Here is a 15,837-nt window from a genome sequence, read left to right as displayed (position 1 = left end):
CCCCGAGCCCCAGGACTGTGTACATGGGAGGACGGCGAAACCAAACATACGGTGACAAGGGGAGCGCAGCATCAATCACCGCTCGTGGCGGCGCCCGGCGCATTTCTCTCCTGCTGACTTAAAGGATCAATAACCCAAACGCAGCAGCTGCTCTGAACATAGCGGGACTATGGCGGCAGCAAATGTCCTACACAGAACGGCTGCACGACTGTATGGAGGACTCACACCAGTGTTTTTTGCATAAAGCAGTTGTTGAGGTGGGGCCAAAGCGTGACCACCAATGAGCTGGTGGTCTCCTAAAATCGTCAACTACAGAAAGCGCTTTGCAGTTATCTACGGTATTTTCAAGCTCTACGATTGATACAATGTATCAGTGCAGGTACAATGTATCAGCCCGCTTCACTCAGAGGGGGCTGTCTAGCATGGATGGAATTGTAACAAACTCTCAGAAGTGATCAGCAATAGGTGAGGATGCTCCAGTTGGGGTATCCTTCGGTGACCATAAAGCGTGAACAGAACACCTTATAGAACGATCCGAACATCGCTACTGGATCCTGATCCTTTATGTCGGGGATGACCAAACTGCGGCTGTCAGGGCATGCTGGGAGTTGTAGTTTTGCAACAGCTGGAGGGCCGCAAGTTAGGCATTCCTGCCGGGTTCACATCAGGACATCTTGTTTGTTGCCTTTTGGTGTTTTTGCTGAATTTTCCATCACTGACTTTAACCCTGCATATGGAAGGGGTTCTATGTACTTAAAGGGGTATTCCAGTAGAAAGTTATCCCTTTTCCAATGGATAGAAAATAGGTGTTGGATCAGGTGGATCCCCACCCCTCACGAGAGCTGGGTCATGGGTCCCCTCTTTGAATGGATCTGCGCTCAATCAAGCATGCTGATGCTCCATTTATCTCTATGGGACCGCTAGAAATTACCGAGTACAGACCCCAGTTATCCCATAGAGATGTATGGAGCAGCCGGGCGCATGCTCAATAGCAGATCAACTCATACAAGGACAACTAACCTCTGTTCTCATGATCAGAAGGGAGACCCATTGGTCAGACCCCCGCTGATCGAACAGTTATCCTCTATCCAGTGCATAGGGGAATATCCCTTTAACATCTATTAGATTCAGGTGGGGATCCTATACTGTTAGCTATTCTGACTGTTTCTATCTCTGGTTGTCTGTATCAGCAGTCACAGAAGCAGCATTGTCTTATCTTAGACTCTCAGGCTCACAGATAGATGCCAGAAGTGTACCGCGCCCGCCCCAGGACCCAGGAGCCGACCTGCAGAGTTTAGACACAGAAATATCATCCAACAAGTCCTTGGGAATAGTCCCTTTAAATGGATCCACTTGGAACCTGGATTTAATGAATTAAACCTGTAATATTGCAGAGGCTCGAGGCTCTCAGTACCTCACACCTCAGAAGATATATTACAGGAATTAAACCAATCTAGGAATATATTTGCTGGGTAATAAGTACAATGGTTATAGTTTGATCTCTCACAGGAGTTGTCGCTCTGCTTTCCTTATTGTCACTCTACTTTCCCAGTTGTCTCTTTGCTTTCCCCATTGTCACTCTGCTTTCCCCACTGTCTCTCTGCTTTCCCAGTTGTCACTATGCTTTCCCAGTTGTCACTATGCTTTCCCCATTGTCACTATGCTTTCCCCATTGTCACTCTGCTTTCCCCACTGTCTCTCTGCTTTCCCAGTTGTCACTATGCTTTCCCAGTTGTCACTATGCTTTCCCCATTGTCGCTCTGCTTTCCCAGTTATCACTCTGCTTTCCCCACTGTCTCTCTGCTTTCCCAGTTGTCACTATGCTTTCCCCATTGTCTCTCTACTTTCCCAGTTGTCTCTCTGCTTTCCCACTTGTCACTCTGCTTTCCCACTTGTCGCTCTGCTTTCCCACTTGTCGCTCTGCTTTCCCACTTGTCGCTCTGCTTTCCCACTTGTCGCTCTGCTTTCCCACTTGTCGCTCTGCTTTCCCACTTGTCGCTCTGCTTTCCCACTTGTCTCTCTGCTTTCCCACTTGTCTCTCTGCTTTCCCACGTTGTCTCTCTGCTTTCCCAGTTGTCTCTCTGCTTTCCCAGTTGTCTCTCTGCTTTCCCAGTTGTCTCTCTGCTTTCCCAGTTGTCTCTCTGCTTTCCCAGTTGTCGCTCTGCTTTCCCAGTTGTCTCTCTGCTTTCCCAGTTGTCTCTCTGCTTTCCCAGTTGTCTCTCTGCTTTCCCAGTTGTCACTCTGCTTTCCCAGAGTTACGTAATGATAGGTCACCTGTATGTTTGCACATCTAGATAGATTTATCCTACAGTATTATGAGAAGGACAGGGGACCATGAGATGAACTGTAACATGGGTAAAGGCTCATTCACACGGCCGTAGGTGGGTCGTTCCGTGCATTGGGGACTGCAATTTGCGGTCCCCAATGCACGGGCAACCTCTGTACGGCCGCCAGGATGAATCCATTTGTCCGTTCCGCAAAAAGATAGAGCAAGTTCTATCTTTTTGTGTAACGGAAGCACGGAACAGAACCCCACGGAAGCCCTCTGTAGTGCTTCCGTAGTGTTCCGTTCCATGATTCAGGGTCCATTCAGACATCCGTAGAATGGGTGCTCCTCCGTTCAGCAATTATCCGGAATGGGTACGGACCCATTCATTCTCTATGGGGCCAGAAGAGATGCGGAGAGCACATTATGTGCTCTCCGCATCCGCATTTCCGGAGCACGCCCATGATCTTCCGGTCCGTAGCTCCGCAAGAAAATAGAGCATGTCCTATTCTTGTCCACAATTGCGGACAAGAATAGGCAGTTCTATGGGGGTGCCGGCCAGGTGTATTGCGGATCAATGCAATGCGGATGTCTGAATGGAGCCTAATGGGTCCGCATCCGTGATGCGGAATGCACACGGAGCGGTGCCCGTGCACTGCGGATCTGCAAATGCGGGCCTCAATACGGCAACGGTCGTGTGAACGAGCCCTATTACTGGTGATCACCCAGCTTTCCCAGGAACAGACACCACATATTTTCTACATATACCCTCCAATAATCCAGATATTTCCAGCTTGGTGACTGACAGTCTCGTTGGGATTTTAACCTGGAGATCTCTAGATGCAGCCTCCCTCGGCGCATGTTACCCGGGGTCAACTCTGAGAAATCAACTGGAGTGTGAACGCGCTGGCATGTGTCTAGAGTTTCGCACACGGCCTGGTAATTCTACACACAGATAAAGCCCTCTGCACTAAGACCCAGCAGCCCCCTCCTCCTCCTTCTCCCTGTATCTTGTGCTTTCAATCCTCTGTGAAATTTTGGAATATTTTTAGGACTGAAGAAAAAAAAAAAAAAAAAGAACAACACTTCCTGCGCTCTCCCTGCTTTATGTGTATTTACTGCCAGCTGGTACAATAAAGTCCACTCTACATGCGCAGAGCGATCCGAACATCGCTACTGGATCTGGATCATGATCCTTCATGTGATTTAGGCTGGGTTCACGTCATCTTGTTTGTTACTTTTTGGTGTTTTTGAAGAATTTTCCTGCCCCGGAAATACAAGAAGAGCACGGGCGTGGATTACATGTGGGACATTTTTAATTGTCTGTTGCTGTAACAGAATTGCAACTTTGTAAAAAATAACTGAGATCAATAAAAAATATACTTGATTTAAAAACAAGAACGGCAACATTGTTGCACCATGAAAAACCCACGTACACAGTGTATAATTCTCAGCTATAGATTGCGAGCTTCATGGCTGACAAGGTCCTAGGTGCAGAATGCACACATGCACATTACAGATGAAGGTAGTGGGGGCCACATGCACATTACAGATGAAGGTAGTGGGGGCCCCATGCACATTACAGATGAAGGTAGTGGGGGCCCCATGCACATTACAGATGAAGGTAGTGGGGGCCATATGCACATTACAGATGAAGGTAGTGGGGGCCCCATGCACATTACAGATGAAGGTAGTGGGGGCCCCATGCACATTACAGATGAAGGTAGTGGGGGCCATATGCACATTACAGATGAAGGTAGTGGGGGCCCCATGCACATTACAGATGAAGGTAGTGGGGGCCCCATGCACATTACAGATGAAGGTAGTGGGGGCCCCATGCACATTACAGATGAAGGTAGGGGGGCCACATGCACATTACAGATGAAGGTAGTGGGGGCCCCATGCACATTACAGATGAAGGTAGTGGGGGCCATATGCACATTACAGATGAAGGTAGTGGGGGCCATATGCACATTACAGATGAAGGTAGTGGGGGCCATATGCACATTACAGATGAAGGTAGTGGGGGCCTCATGCACATTACAGATGAAGGTAGTGGGGGCCATATGCACATTACAGATGAAGGTAGTGGGGGCCATATGCACATTACAGATGAAGGTAGTGGGGGCCATATGCACATTACAGATGAAGGTAGTGGGGGCCCCATGCACATTACAGATGAAGGTAGTGGGGGCCATATGCACATTACAGATGAAGGTAGTGGGGGCCATATGCACAATACAGATGAAGGTAGTGGGGGCCTCATGCACATTACAGATGAAGGTAGTGGGGGCCATATGCACATTACAGATGAAGGTAGTGGGGGCCATATGCACATTACAGATGAAGGTAGTGGGGGCCATATGCACATTACAGATGAAGGTAGTGGGGGCCCCATGCACATTACACATGAAGGTAGCGGGGGCCATATGCACATTACAGATGAAGGTAGTGGGGGCCCCATGCACATTACAGATGAAGGTAGTGGGGGCCATATGCACATTACAGATGAAGGTAGTGGGGGCCATATGCACATTACAGATGAAGGTAGTGGGGGCCATATGCACATTACAGATGAAGGTAGTGGGGGCCCCATGCACATTACAGATGAAGGTAGTGGGGGCCATATGCACATTACAGATGAAGGTAGTGGGGGCCCCATGCACATTACAGATGAAGGTAGTGGGGGCCCCATGCACATTACAGCTGCCTGTGCAGATACCAGGCCCCCAATGACATGTATCCAGTGTGCAGGTTATGTCTATTGAAGGAGCGAAACCTTTCTACACCAATTCTCCTGATTTCCCTCAGATCTGACGGCGCCAATGCACATTGCACAGTAAATGCCGATACTGCTCTTGTCACGTGCATTTCTGTCACTGTATCTAGGGTCAATACAAGGACTAGGCAGAGTGGGCAGTCGCCTAGGACTCATTACAGTTGGGGTACACAATTCATGGATTTACAGGGATGCTAAACCTGCGCCCCACTGGCACAGGTTGTTGCAAAAATACAACTCCCAGCATGCCCTGATAGCTGTAGGTGGTCCAGGCATGATGGGATTCGTAGTTTTGCAACAGCTGGAGGGCCGCAGGTTGGGCATTTGTGGAATAATAGAATACACACATGGACCCCCATTGTATAAGAATGCATGAAAAATGACATGTACACGCAAAACATGTGTGTTTTACAGAATCAAAGTCACACAGGGGCTGTGGGGACTCCTAAACTTCTGCCTTGGCCACCAAGCGAATTTGTCACATCCCTGGCAATGAAATATGAGGGTCTGTGGTATTTTGTACATTATGATACATTGATTGGGGTCCTGTAGCTGGTGACATGTCACTCCACTTCCTGAGTTACTAAGTCCTTCATTGCAAGTATCATGTCTCCATTGAAATGCATGCAGCCTGTGTGGACTTGCAGGCTATACTGATACTGAATGGTAACTTTATACCTGGCAGTGAAGAGGTTAACACGTGCTAGTGAGGTCATGTGCGCAGCACATACTTACAGCTGGGAGCAGGAATACTCTCATCAGGTGTAGACATGGTCACAGGTCCCTCCTGGCTGCTGCTAGTGGTGGTGGCTGCAGAGGCTCCAGGCACCGGACTCCTGCTGCACAGTCAGTTTCCTGACCTCTGCAAAGGAAAAACATGTGTCAGAGGGTTGTGGATCATACAGGAGGGAGGGGCGCAAGTTTACAGATAACAGGAACTGCTTTTAGGCAGAGGCTGCTGCTATCAGGGCTGCACTTCTGCTGAATGTGATGGACAAAAAGGAAAAAACAAAGGCAAGAAAAGAAATGTAAAGTATGAAAAAGTAAGATACAAAAATGTAACATCAAAAGAAGCTTGAAATAAATGTAAAATATGAAAAGATGAGATGCAAAAATGTAGCCTCAAAATATTATAAAAAATGAGTATAAAATAAACAAAAATGAATGTAAATGCAATGTAATATCAAAACAGAAGTGGCAGCTGCAAATACAGTGAAGGAGTTTAAGCATGCATGGGATAGGCATAAGGCTATCCTTCATATAAGATAGGGACAGGGGCTATCCATAGTACTTAGTATATTGGGCAGACTAGATGGGCCACATGGTTCCTATCTGCCGACACATTCTAGGTTTCTATATATAAACTAAAGAAAATGTGAAATAAGAAAAAAACAAGATGCAAAACTACACTGGATTCTGGAAATCTTCAGACTATCACATTTTCCGCATTCTGTTATGTTGCGACCTTGTGCTGAAATAAAAAGTAATTTTTACTCATTATTCTGTCCCCAAACTAAAATCTTGCATTTACAGTATCTCACAAAAGTCAGTGCACCCCTCACATTTTTGTAAATATTTTATTCTGACTTTTCATGGAGCAAGACTGAGGATCTGACACTGATACAATGTAACGTAGTCAGCGCACGGCTTGTAAAACGGTGTAAATTTGGTGAGCCCTCAAAATAACTCAACACACCGCCATTAAAGGGTTTCTTTCTGTCACCAGAATTAACCCTAAACTGGCTGACATTAGCGATGTGCTATTGTCAGCAGACCCTAACTCTCCTAATCTCATGCTTATGGATGCCCTCGTTACTGCACAATTATAAGTTTTATGATATGCTAATTAGCCTCTAGGAGCGAGGGGGGGGGGGGGGGGCTGTTGCTCCTGTTCCTAGATTCTCCGTTCACCCACCTCAAGTCACGCCCTTCCATCTTTGATTGACAGGGTCAGCGTTCGTCTTCTCCTGCCAGCCCAATGTGCTGGATAAATCTCGCGCCTGCGCAGTCCCAGCACATAGGGCCGGAAAGCAATCCGTTCAGTATGCATCAGGATGTCTACCGTACACTACCGCACTTGCCGGATCCGGCATTAATTTCCATTGAAATGTATTAATGCCGGATCGGGTACCAAGTGTTTTATAAATTGCCGCATCCAGTCTTCGCATGCACAGTTCCTTCTAGCGTTAAAAAAAATTAAATACCGGATCCGTTATTCCAGATGATAGAGGCAAGACGGATGCGGTAATTCAATGCATACGTCCAATGGATCCGGATCCAGAAAAAAAAAAAGATATCTATTTGCACACGGATTTCCGAATCCGGAAAAGAATAGGCATCTCTATAATGGGCCTCCTTTTCCGTTCCGCAAATCGCGGAAGGCACACGGGTGGCATCCATGTTTTGCGGATCCGCAATTTGCGGACCGCAAAACATGGCACGGTTGGGTGAAAGAGCCCTTTTACTGAGGAGAGGCTTCAGATTGGTGGGGGCTGCAGCGATGGTCGACCTTCTGGAAGTTTCTCCCATCTGCAAACAGGATCTCTGGAGCTCAGCCAGGGTGACCATTGGGCTCTTGGTCACCTCTCTTTCCAAGGCCCCACCCCCTGATTACTTAGTGTGGAGTGGCAGCAGCTCTAGGAAGAATCCTGGGTGTTCCAAACTTCTTCCATATAAGAATTATGGAGACCACTGTGGTCTTGGGAACTTTCAGTGCAGCTGAAGAAATGTTCTTGTCCTCTTCTCCAGATCCATTCTTCACACAATCCTGTCCCTGAGCTCTACAGGCAGTTGTTTCCTCCTCATGGCTTGGTTTTGGCTCTGATGCATCGTCAGCTGTGAGATCCTATATAGACAGGGCTGTGTCTTTCCACATCATGTCCAATCAGCTGAATTTATCACAGTTGACTCCAAACATCTCAGAGATGATTCAAATAAGGGTCCATTCACACGTCCGCAATTTCATTCCGCATTTTGCGGAACGGAATTGCGGACCCATTCATTTCTATGGGTCCGCAATTCCGATCCTGAAAAAAATAGAGCATGTCCTATTCTTGTCCGCAATTGCGGGACACACTACTGACCCAGCTCCGAGGCCTTTGCATTCTCAGGACTGGTAGTGGTCCCAGAGTTCGGACGCCTACTGATCATGACCCTGATGGAATAGTCCCAGGGGTTTTCATCCAGCTTTCCCAGGCTCCTGCTCTTCATCTGCCTCATGCAATACTTGCCATTCAGGATGCTGGGAAAGCCCTGCCGTCAGTCGTCGGTATGTCGATATGCCTGATCCTCGGCCGCTCATATTGCGTCGTCCACGCAGCTCATACCCACAATGTCAAAGAAGACAAAATGTTCACATTTTATTCTGTGTTCTGTGCCCTTTAAACCCACAGGCGGTGAAATCTCGGGGAGTTTCCTGAGTGACTCTGTGCACACACAGCTGAACAGCTGCTCTATTTACTGCCCGGGAAGATTCCGGCGGGCGCGATAAGGCGCAGGAAGGCTGCGCAGAGCCCTGTGGTCGGGGAGGGGGCAGGGCAGCTGCGGCCTTGTCGTGCAGTGGGCGAGCCCCACATATTTGGAGAGTCTTGGGCTGGTCACAGTTGCTCTTAAAATTTCTCAACCCTCTCCTGCTCCTAATAATATTACAGAGAGCCCGTCAACAGCTGCTGAGAGGATTAACCCCTTCGCTGCCTGCGGCGGCCCTCACCCAGCCTGACCTGCACATGAAACACTCTCATCCAGACTAAGTGGCCAATGTTCTAGAAGGATCAACTCATATATAAAAATAAAATCCAAAAAGAAGAAAAAACATGCCGGGCGCCGATCTCCTGCTTCTCCGCATCATTTACGTTTTGATCAGAATGCATAAGACCACTCTGTCCGGGCGCCTCTCTGAAGGGGGTCCTCAGTCTAATCGGTGTTCATAGTGAAGATTATGAGATCTGCACACTGTGTGTGTCACTTTTGGGTGCTATCTATCTATCTATCTATCTATCTAAAACAGCAAAAAGGCAACACTCCAAAATCAGTAAAAATAAAGAAAATACTTTATTTACCCATGTGGATATGCGACGTTTGGCTCAACCCTAGAGCCTATCTATCTATCTATCTATCTATCTATCTATCTATCTATCTATCTATCATCTATCTATCTATTATCTATCTATCTATTATCTATCTATCTATCTATCTATTATCTATCTATCATCTATCTATTATCTATCTATTATCTATCTATCATCTATCTATCTATCATCTATCTATCTATCTATCTATCTATCTATCTATCTATCTATTATCTATCTATCTATCTATCTATCTATCATCTATCTATCTATCTATCTATCATCTATCTATCATCTATCTATTATCTATCTATCATCTATCTATCTATCTATCTATCTATCTATCTATCTATCTTTCTATCATCTATCTATCTATCTATCTATCTATCTATCTATCATCTATCTATCTATCTATTATCTATCTATCTATCATCTATCTATCCTCTATCTATCTATCTATCTATCTATCTTATCTATCTATCTATCTATTATCTATCTATTATCTATCTATCTATTATCTATCATCTATCTATCTATCTATCTATCTATCTATCTATCATCTATCTATCTTCTATCATCTATCTATCTATCTATCTTATCTATCTATCTATTCTATCTATCATCTATCTATTATCTATCTATCTATCTATATCTACTATCTATCTATCGATCTATTATCTATCTATCATCTATCTCTCTCTCTTATAGTTATCTATCCCAAATCTGTCTATTAGAGATAAGTGAATATCTTGAAATACATTTTGGGGCAGATTTAATAAGACCGTCCTTGTAGACACCGGTCTTAATAAGCCCCTGCTCTGGCGGTGGATCAGCTGGAGTTATGAAGAGGCGCCGGCCTCTACATAACTTTGGCGCACCCACCATCGGCCTAAATATAAGAGCTTTCTTGCTGTTTTACATTTAGACCTTTTTCTACACCTAAAACAGGCGTAAAGAATGGTAAATGAGACGGGCCTCCGTCCGATCCCTTCCCCGCCCGCACCACGCATTATTTTTTAGACCTAGCGTGAGCGGGGAGAAGTTGCAGATTACAGCAGAAAGAACTTCTGCGCCTCAATCTGCACCGTAAATACATCTAATTTTGACGTATTTCTGTTTGATAAATGATCTCCTATGTGTCAGATTCGCCAAATCTTTCCAAAAATCTGATTGTGGTCTAATGGATCATACACAGTGACTGACAGCGTATAGAAGTTACATTATTTCCAGTGAGCTCTAAAGCAATTCTACCTGAATCAAAAGTGCTCCAATTGGCCTGAAAATTTGTATATTTTGTTCATTAATGTAGTTTTTTGATACAATATGTTTTTTGATACAATATTAATATAGTTTTTTTGCAACATAATGTTGATAACATTAACCCCTTAAGGATTCAGCCCTATTTCACCTTAAGGACCAGGCCATTTTTTGCAAATCTGACCAGTGTCACTTAAATGCTGATAACTTTAAAACGCTTTGACTTATCCAGGCCATTCTGAGACAGGTTTTTCATCACATATTGTACTTCATGACACTGGTAAAATGAAGTAAAAAAAATGATTTTTATTTATAAAAAAAATACAATTTTTTTTTTTAAATTGCAAATTTCCAAGTTTCAATTTCTCTACTTCTATAATACATAGTAATACCTCCAAAAATAGCTATTACTTTACATTCCCCATATGTCTACTTCATGGTTGGATCATTTTGGGAATGATATTTTATTTTTTGGGGATGTTACAAGGCTTAGAAGTTTAGAAGCAAATCTTGAAATTCTTCAGACATTTTCAAAAACCCAATTATTAGGGACCAGTTCAGGTCTGAAGTCACTTTGCGAGGCTTACATAATAGAAACCACCCAAAAATGACCCCATTCTATAAACTACACCCCTCAATGTATTCAAAACAGATTTTACAAACTTTGTTAACCCTTTAGGTGTTCCACAAGAATTAATGGAAAATAGAGCTACAATTTCAAAATTTAATTTTTGGGCAAATTTTCTATTTTAATCCATTTTTTTCCAGTAACAAAGCAAGGGTTAACAGCCAAACAAAACTTTATATTTATTGCCCGGATTCTGTAGTTTACAGAAACACCCCATATGTGGTCGTAAACTGCTGTACGGGCACACTGTAGGGCACAGAAGGAAAGAAATGCCATCCGGTTTTTGGAAGGCAGGTTTTGCTGGACTGGTTTTTTTGACACCATGTCCCATTTGAAGCCCCCCTGATGCACCCCTAGAGTAGAAACTCCCAAAAAGTGACCCCATTTTAGAAACTACGGGATAGGGTGGCAGTATTGTTGGTACTATTTTACGGTACATATGATTTTTGGTTGCTCTATTTTATACTTTTTGTGAGGCAAGAAATAGCTGTTTTGGCACCATTTTAATTTTTTGTTATTTACAACATTCGTCTGACAGGTTAGATCATGGGATATTTTTATAGACCAGGTTGTCACGGACACTGCGATACCTAATATGTATACTTTTTTTTATTTATGTAAGTTTTACACAATGATTTCATTTTTTAAGCAAAATAAATCATGTTTTAGTGTTTCCATTATCTGAGAGCCATAATTTTTTCAGTTTTTGGGCGATTACCTTGGGTAGGAAGGGTATTATTTTTGCGGGATGAGATTATGGTTTTATTGGCACTATTTTGGGGTGCGTGTGACTTCTTGATCGCTTGCTATTACACTTTTTGTGATGTAAGGTGACCAAAAATTGTTTATTTAGCACAGTTTTTATTTTTTATTTTTTACGGTGTTCATCTGAGGGGTTAGGTCATGTGATAGTTTTATAACAGCTTTTTTAAAACAAAAAAATGATGTTTTAGTGTCTCCATATTCTGAGCCATAGTTTTTTTATTTTTTGGTCGATTGTCTCAGCTAGGGGCTCATTTTTTGTGGGATGAGGTGACGGTTAGATTGGTACTATTTTGGTGGGCAAACGCCTTTTTGATCGCTTGCTGTTGTAATTTTTGTGATGTAAGGTGACAAAAAAAATGGTTTATTTAGCACAGTTTTTATTTTTTATTTTTTACGGTGTTCATCTGAGGGGTTAGGTCATGTGATATTTTTATAGAGCCGGTCGATACGGACACGGTGATACCTAATATGTATTCTTTTTTTTCCCCCCTATTTTTTACCAATTTTTTTTAACTTTATTTGGGGAAAATGAAGTTTTTGTTTATTTTTACTTTTATTTTTTTTTGACGAAAACTAAATTTTTTCAACTTTTTTTTCACTTTATTTTTTGTCCCACTTTGGGACTTGAACTTTTGGGGGTTTAATCCCCTTTACAATGCATTCCAATACTTCTGTATTGGAATGCATTGGCTGTATGAGTAATACTGTGTGTATTACTCTTACAGCTTCCGGCCTGTGAGATCCAGGGGGCTGGATCTCACAGGCTCGTCACCGGAAGGCAGCGCTGATGCCTCAGGAAGGCATCGCGCTGCCTTCCATGCCACCGGGTCCCCCCTACAGCCGCATGGGGACCCGATGGCACCAGCCGCAAACCGCAGGTCTGAATTGACCTGCGGTTTGCTGCGATCGACGATGCGGGGGGGAGGGGATACTGTTCCGATTAACCCCCGCCGCACCGCAATGTAGTTTTAAAGTTAGGTTACTTCCTGGATCCTTAAGGACCCGGCAAACATGGCGCACCGGTATGTCCTAAGTCCTTAAGGGGTTAAACAACAATATTATGTTGATATTATTAAAACAATGTAAATTTGTGATAAAAACATTGATATTCATATATGTACTCACTATTTTCTGTACTTATACTATATGATATAGTATTACTTCGTATATGTTTTGAATATAAAAACCCAATAAAAATTACTTTAAAAGAAAAAAAGAAAATAATAATTAGTATATATTCTCGAGCTGCACCTGCTCTCTGGAATACTCTGCCCCGGAATATTAGGTCAATCCACAGCTTCTCCACTTCAAACGTGCCTTAAAACCACATCTTTTCAGGCAGGCTTATCAAGCTACCTAAACTGACTATTCCCCGACTAAACCTCCCCCCCACCAGCTCCTCTGGCCTGAACTCGAACCTCTAGCAGTCCCAAACCCGAAGCAGATCGGCCGGCACCGCTCCTGTCAGTTCAATAATGGCTCAAATCCTACTTATCACTACTTATCGCAATCAACTACCTTATGTGTCACCTCCAATTCCGCACAGTATGTTTAATCACACAACACGCCGTCACATATGTTAGGCCTGTTTCACATTCGCATTTAAACAGATCCAACAGGTTTTTCCAGCTGGGAACAGCTATCCGTCACTGCTATAATGGGGACTGGTGGAGAACCGGCACTCGGACCAAGAGCGCACCCGCACGGGGAGGACACAGGACCACGGCGTAATGAAGTAAGTCCCAGCGAGTGCTTGTGATAGTCTTCAAGGCTTTATTACTTTATTTCATATCCAATTAATATATGTAACATGACGCGTTTCGGGCCGTCCAGCCTTCGTCAACACGAATACATAAAATAAGTCTACATCCTTATATAGCGGTTCAATTCACATGTTCAATGACGTCAGACGCCCATCTAGGGGCGGCAAATCACATGATCTCAATCAAACAGTAGCCAAACGTCATTTCCTAGTTACAAAACAACAACTAACTCCATAAATAATAAATTAATAATAATAAACAATAATAAATAATAATAATAAACAAATAAATACTAGCTCAGCTTGATGTAACTCATATTTCATCTTTGATTCGCTATCTGCAAGAAAAATTAAAATATCATAAAAATCATATTGCAACCTGCATCCTCATAATTTCATATTCTCTATTAAGTCCCTTAGACCCCATTCACACATGTGGAACGGAATTGCGGACCCATTCATTCCCATGGGGCAGCACAATGTGGGGTCCACACTTCCGGTCTGCAATTCAGTTCCCAAAAAAATAAATAACATGTCCTATTCTTGTCCGCAATTACGGACAAGAATAGGCCTATTGTATTAGCGGCGGCGATGTGCTGTCCGCAAAGCACGTTACGGACGTGTGAATGGGGCCTCAGGTTGTAGTGTACTGAGGGTGCGTATCCAATATGCCTCTCTCCGCAATAGCTGAGATTTAATATCCCCACCTCTTCTATGTCGCTTCACTTGTTCCAATACCTGAAACCTTAGCTGTGAGATTGAATGATGGAACTTGCTGAAATGTGAGGGTAATGGTAATAGTAGGTTGCCGGTACGAACGTCCGATTTGTGTTTGCTGATGTGATCTTTTACAGATTGCATAGTTTCTCCAATATATAATTGAATATACTACATTGGATGAATGACAGGTGAAAAAACCTTTAATCCTAACAGCTTTCCCAGTATGTGGGTGATGGAATAATTCCGCTTTTTATCACATGGGAACATTGCACACAATGCAAGCACGGAGAGGTGCCACTTTTTTTAGTGCTAATAGTTTTATGTGTCCAAGAGGCTTTCATGTATTCATGTTGACGAAGGCTGGACGGTCCAAAACGCGTCCATGTTATATGTATTAATTGGATATGAAATAAAGTAATAAAGCCTTGAAGACTATCACAAGCACTCGCTTACTTCATTACTGCTATAATGGGGACTGGTGGAGAACCGGCTCCAACCCGGCAAATATGCCAAGGAGCAGCCAGACAAATGTCGCTGGATGTTCATGTACAGAAAAAATGAGGTTGATTGCAGAATTGCAAGATGAAAACAGCGCACACAGTCCCTGGGCTTTCTCTGATAAAGCCCACCTATGGCTTACATCTACCTAATCAGATATGTCCCTATACTGTCCCTACCACAGCTAAATAGATGGTTCCTTTTTGCCATACAAATCCAAGACCTGTACTGCGATCAGAAGCTAAATATTGTTCCCAGATTACCTCACTGCCTGTCTGCCAGCCTCTGAGCACGCGCAGAGAACACAGGACTGTCTGCCAGCCTCTGAGCACACGCAGAGAACACAGGACTGTCTGCCAGCCTCTGAGCACGCGCAGAGAACACAGGACTGTCTGTCAGCCTCTGAGCACGCGCAGAGAACACAGGACTGTCTGCCAGCCTCTGAGCAAATCCGGATAAACACCCCTCCCTACTACACTACAGTCATTACATCCTTCCTACCTGTTTATTGTAAAATGGCGCAGATGCTGTTTTGCACTATACATTCGAAGCAAATTACCAAAACTTTGGATTCGCTTGCAGCTCTCTATCATGTATCTATCTGCGGCTTGAGATGATAGTTTGTAAGCACAGAGACACAGAGATCGGCATACTAGCTGTAAACTCAAAAATGTAATCTGTAACGAAGATTTGGACAGATATTTTTTATTTTGGAGGAATTGGAACATTTAAAGCTACTTTCACACTAGCCTTTTAGTTTTCCGGTATTGAGATCCGTCATAGGGTCTCAATACGGGAAAAAAAATACGCTTTAGTTTTGTCCCCATTCATTGTCAATGGGGACAAAACTGAACTGAACAGAATAGATCGTTCCCATACCGGAGAGCAAACCGCAACATGTTGTAGTTTGCTTTCCATCCTGGGATGCGGAGCAAGATGGATCCGTCATGACCCCCTATGCAAGTCAATAGGGACGGATCCGTTTTCTCTGCCACATTAGAAAACGGATCCGTCCCCCATTGACTTTCAGTGGAGTTCATGACGGATCCGTCTTGGCCATGTTAAAGATAATACAACCGGATCCGTTCATAATGG

The 15,837-nt window shown here is 43.8% G+C and overlaps 1 protein-coding gene across 1 annotated transcript in view; it reads right to left on the bottom strand.

Moving 5' to 3' along the window:
• The window catches only part of GYPC (glycophorin C (Gerbich blood group)), a 35,044-nt gene extending 26,620 nt beyond the window's left edge, over positions 1 to 8,424 (bottom strand). The window contains exons 1-2 of the mRNA XM_044302655.1: positions 8,276 to 8,424; positions 5,781 to 5,907 (exon numbers count right to left, since the gene is read on the bottom strand). Of these exons, the coding sequence (XP_044158590.1) occupies positions 5,781 to 5,817 (37 nt within the window). The 5' untranslated portion in view covers positions 5,818 to 5,907; positions 8,276 to 8,424. The remainder of the gene's footprint in view (positions 1 to 5,780; positions 5,908 to 8,275) is intronic.
• Between the last annotated feature and the right edge of the window lie 7,413 nt (positions 8,425 to 15,837).

The sequence above is a fragment of the Bufo gargarizans genome, chromosome 8, assembly GCF_014858855.1.
Source record: "Bufo gargarizans isolate SCDJY-AF-19 chromosome 8, ASM1485885v1, whole genome shotgun sequence".
NCBI classification, from domain to species: domain Eukaryota; kingdom Metazoa; phylum Chordata; class Amphibia; order Anura; family Bufonidae; genus Bufo; species Bufo gargarizans.
Note: the sequence above shows the minus strand (reverse complement) of the source record. Positions and strands in the feature narration are given on the sequence as shown.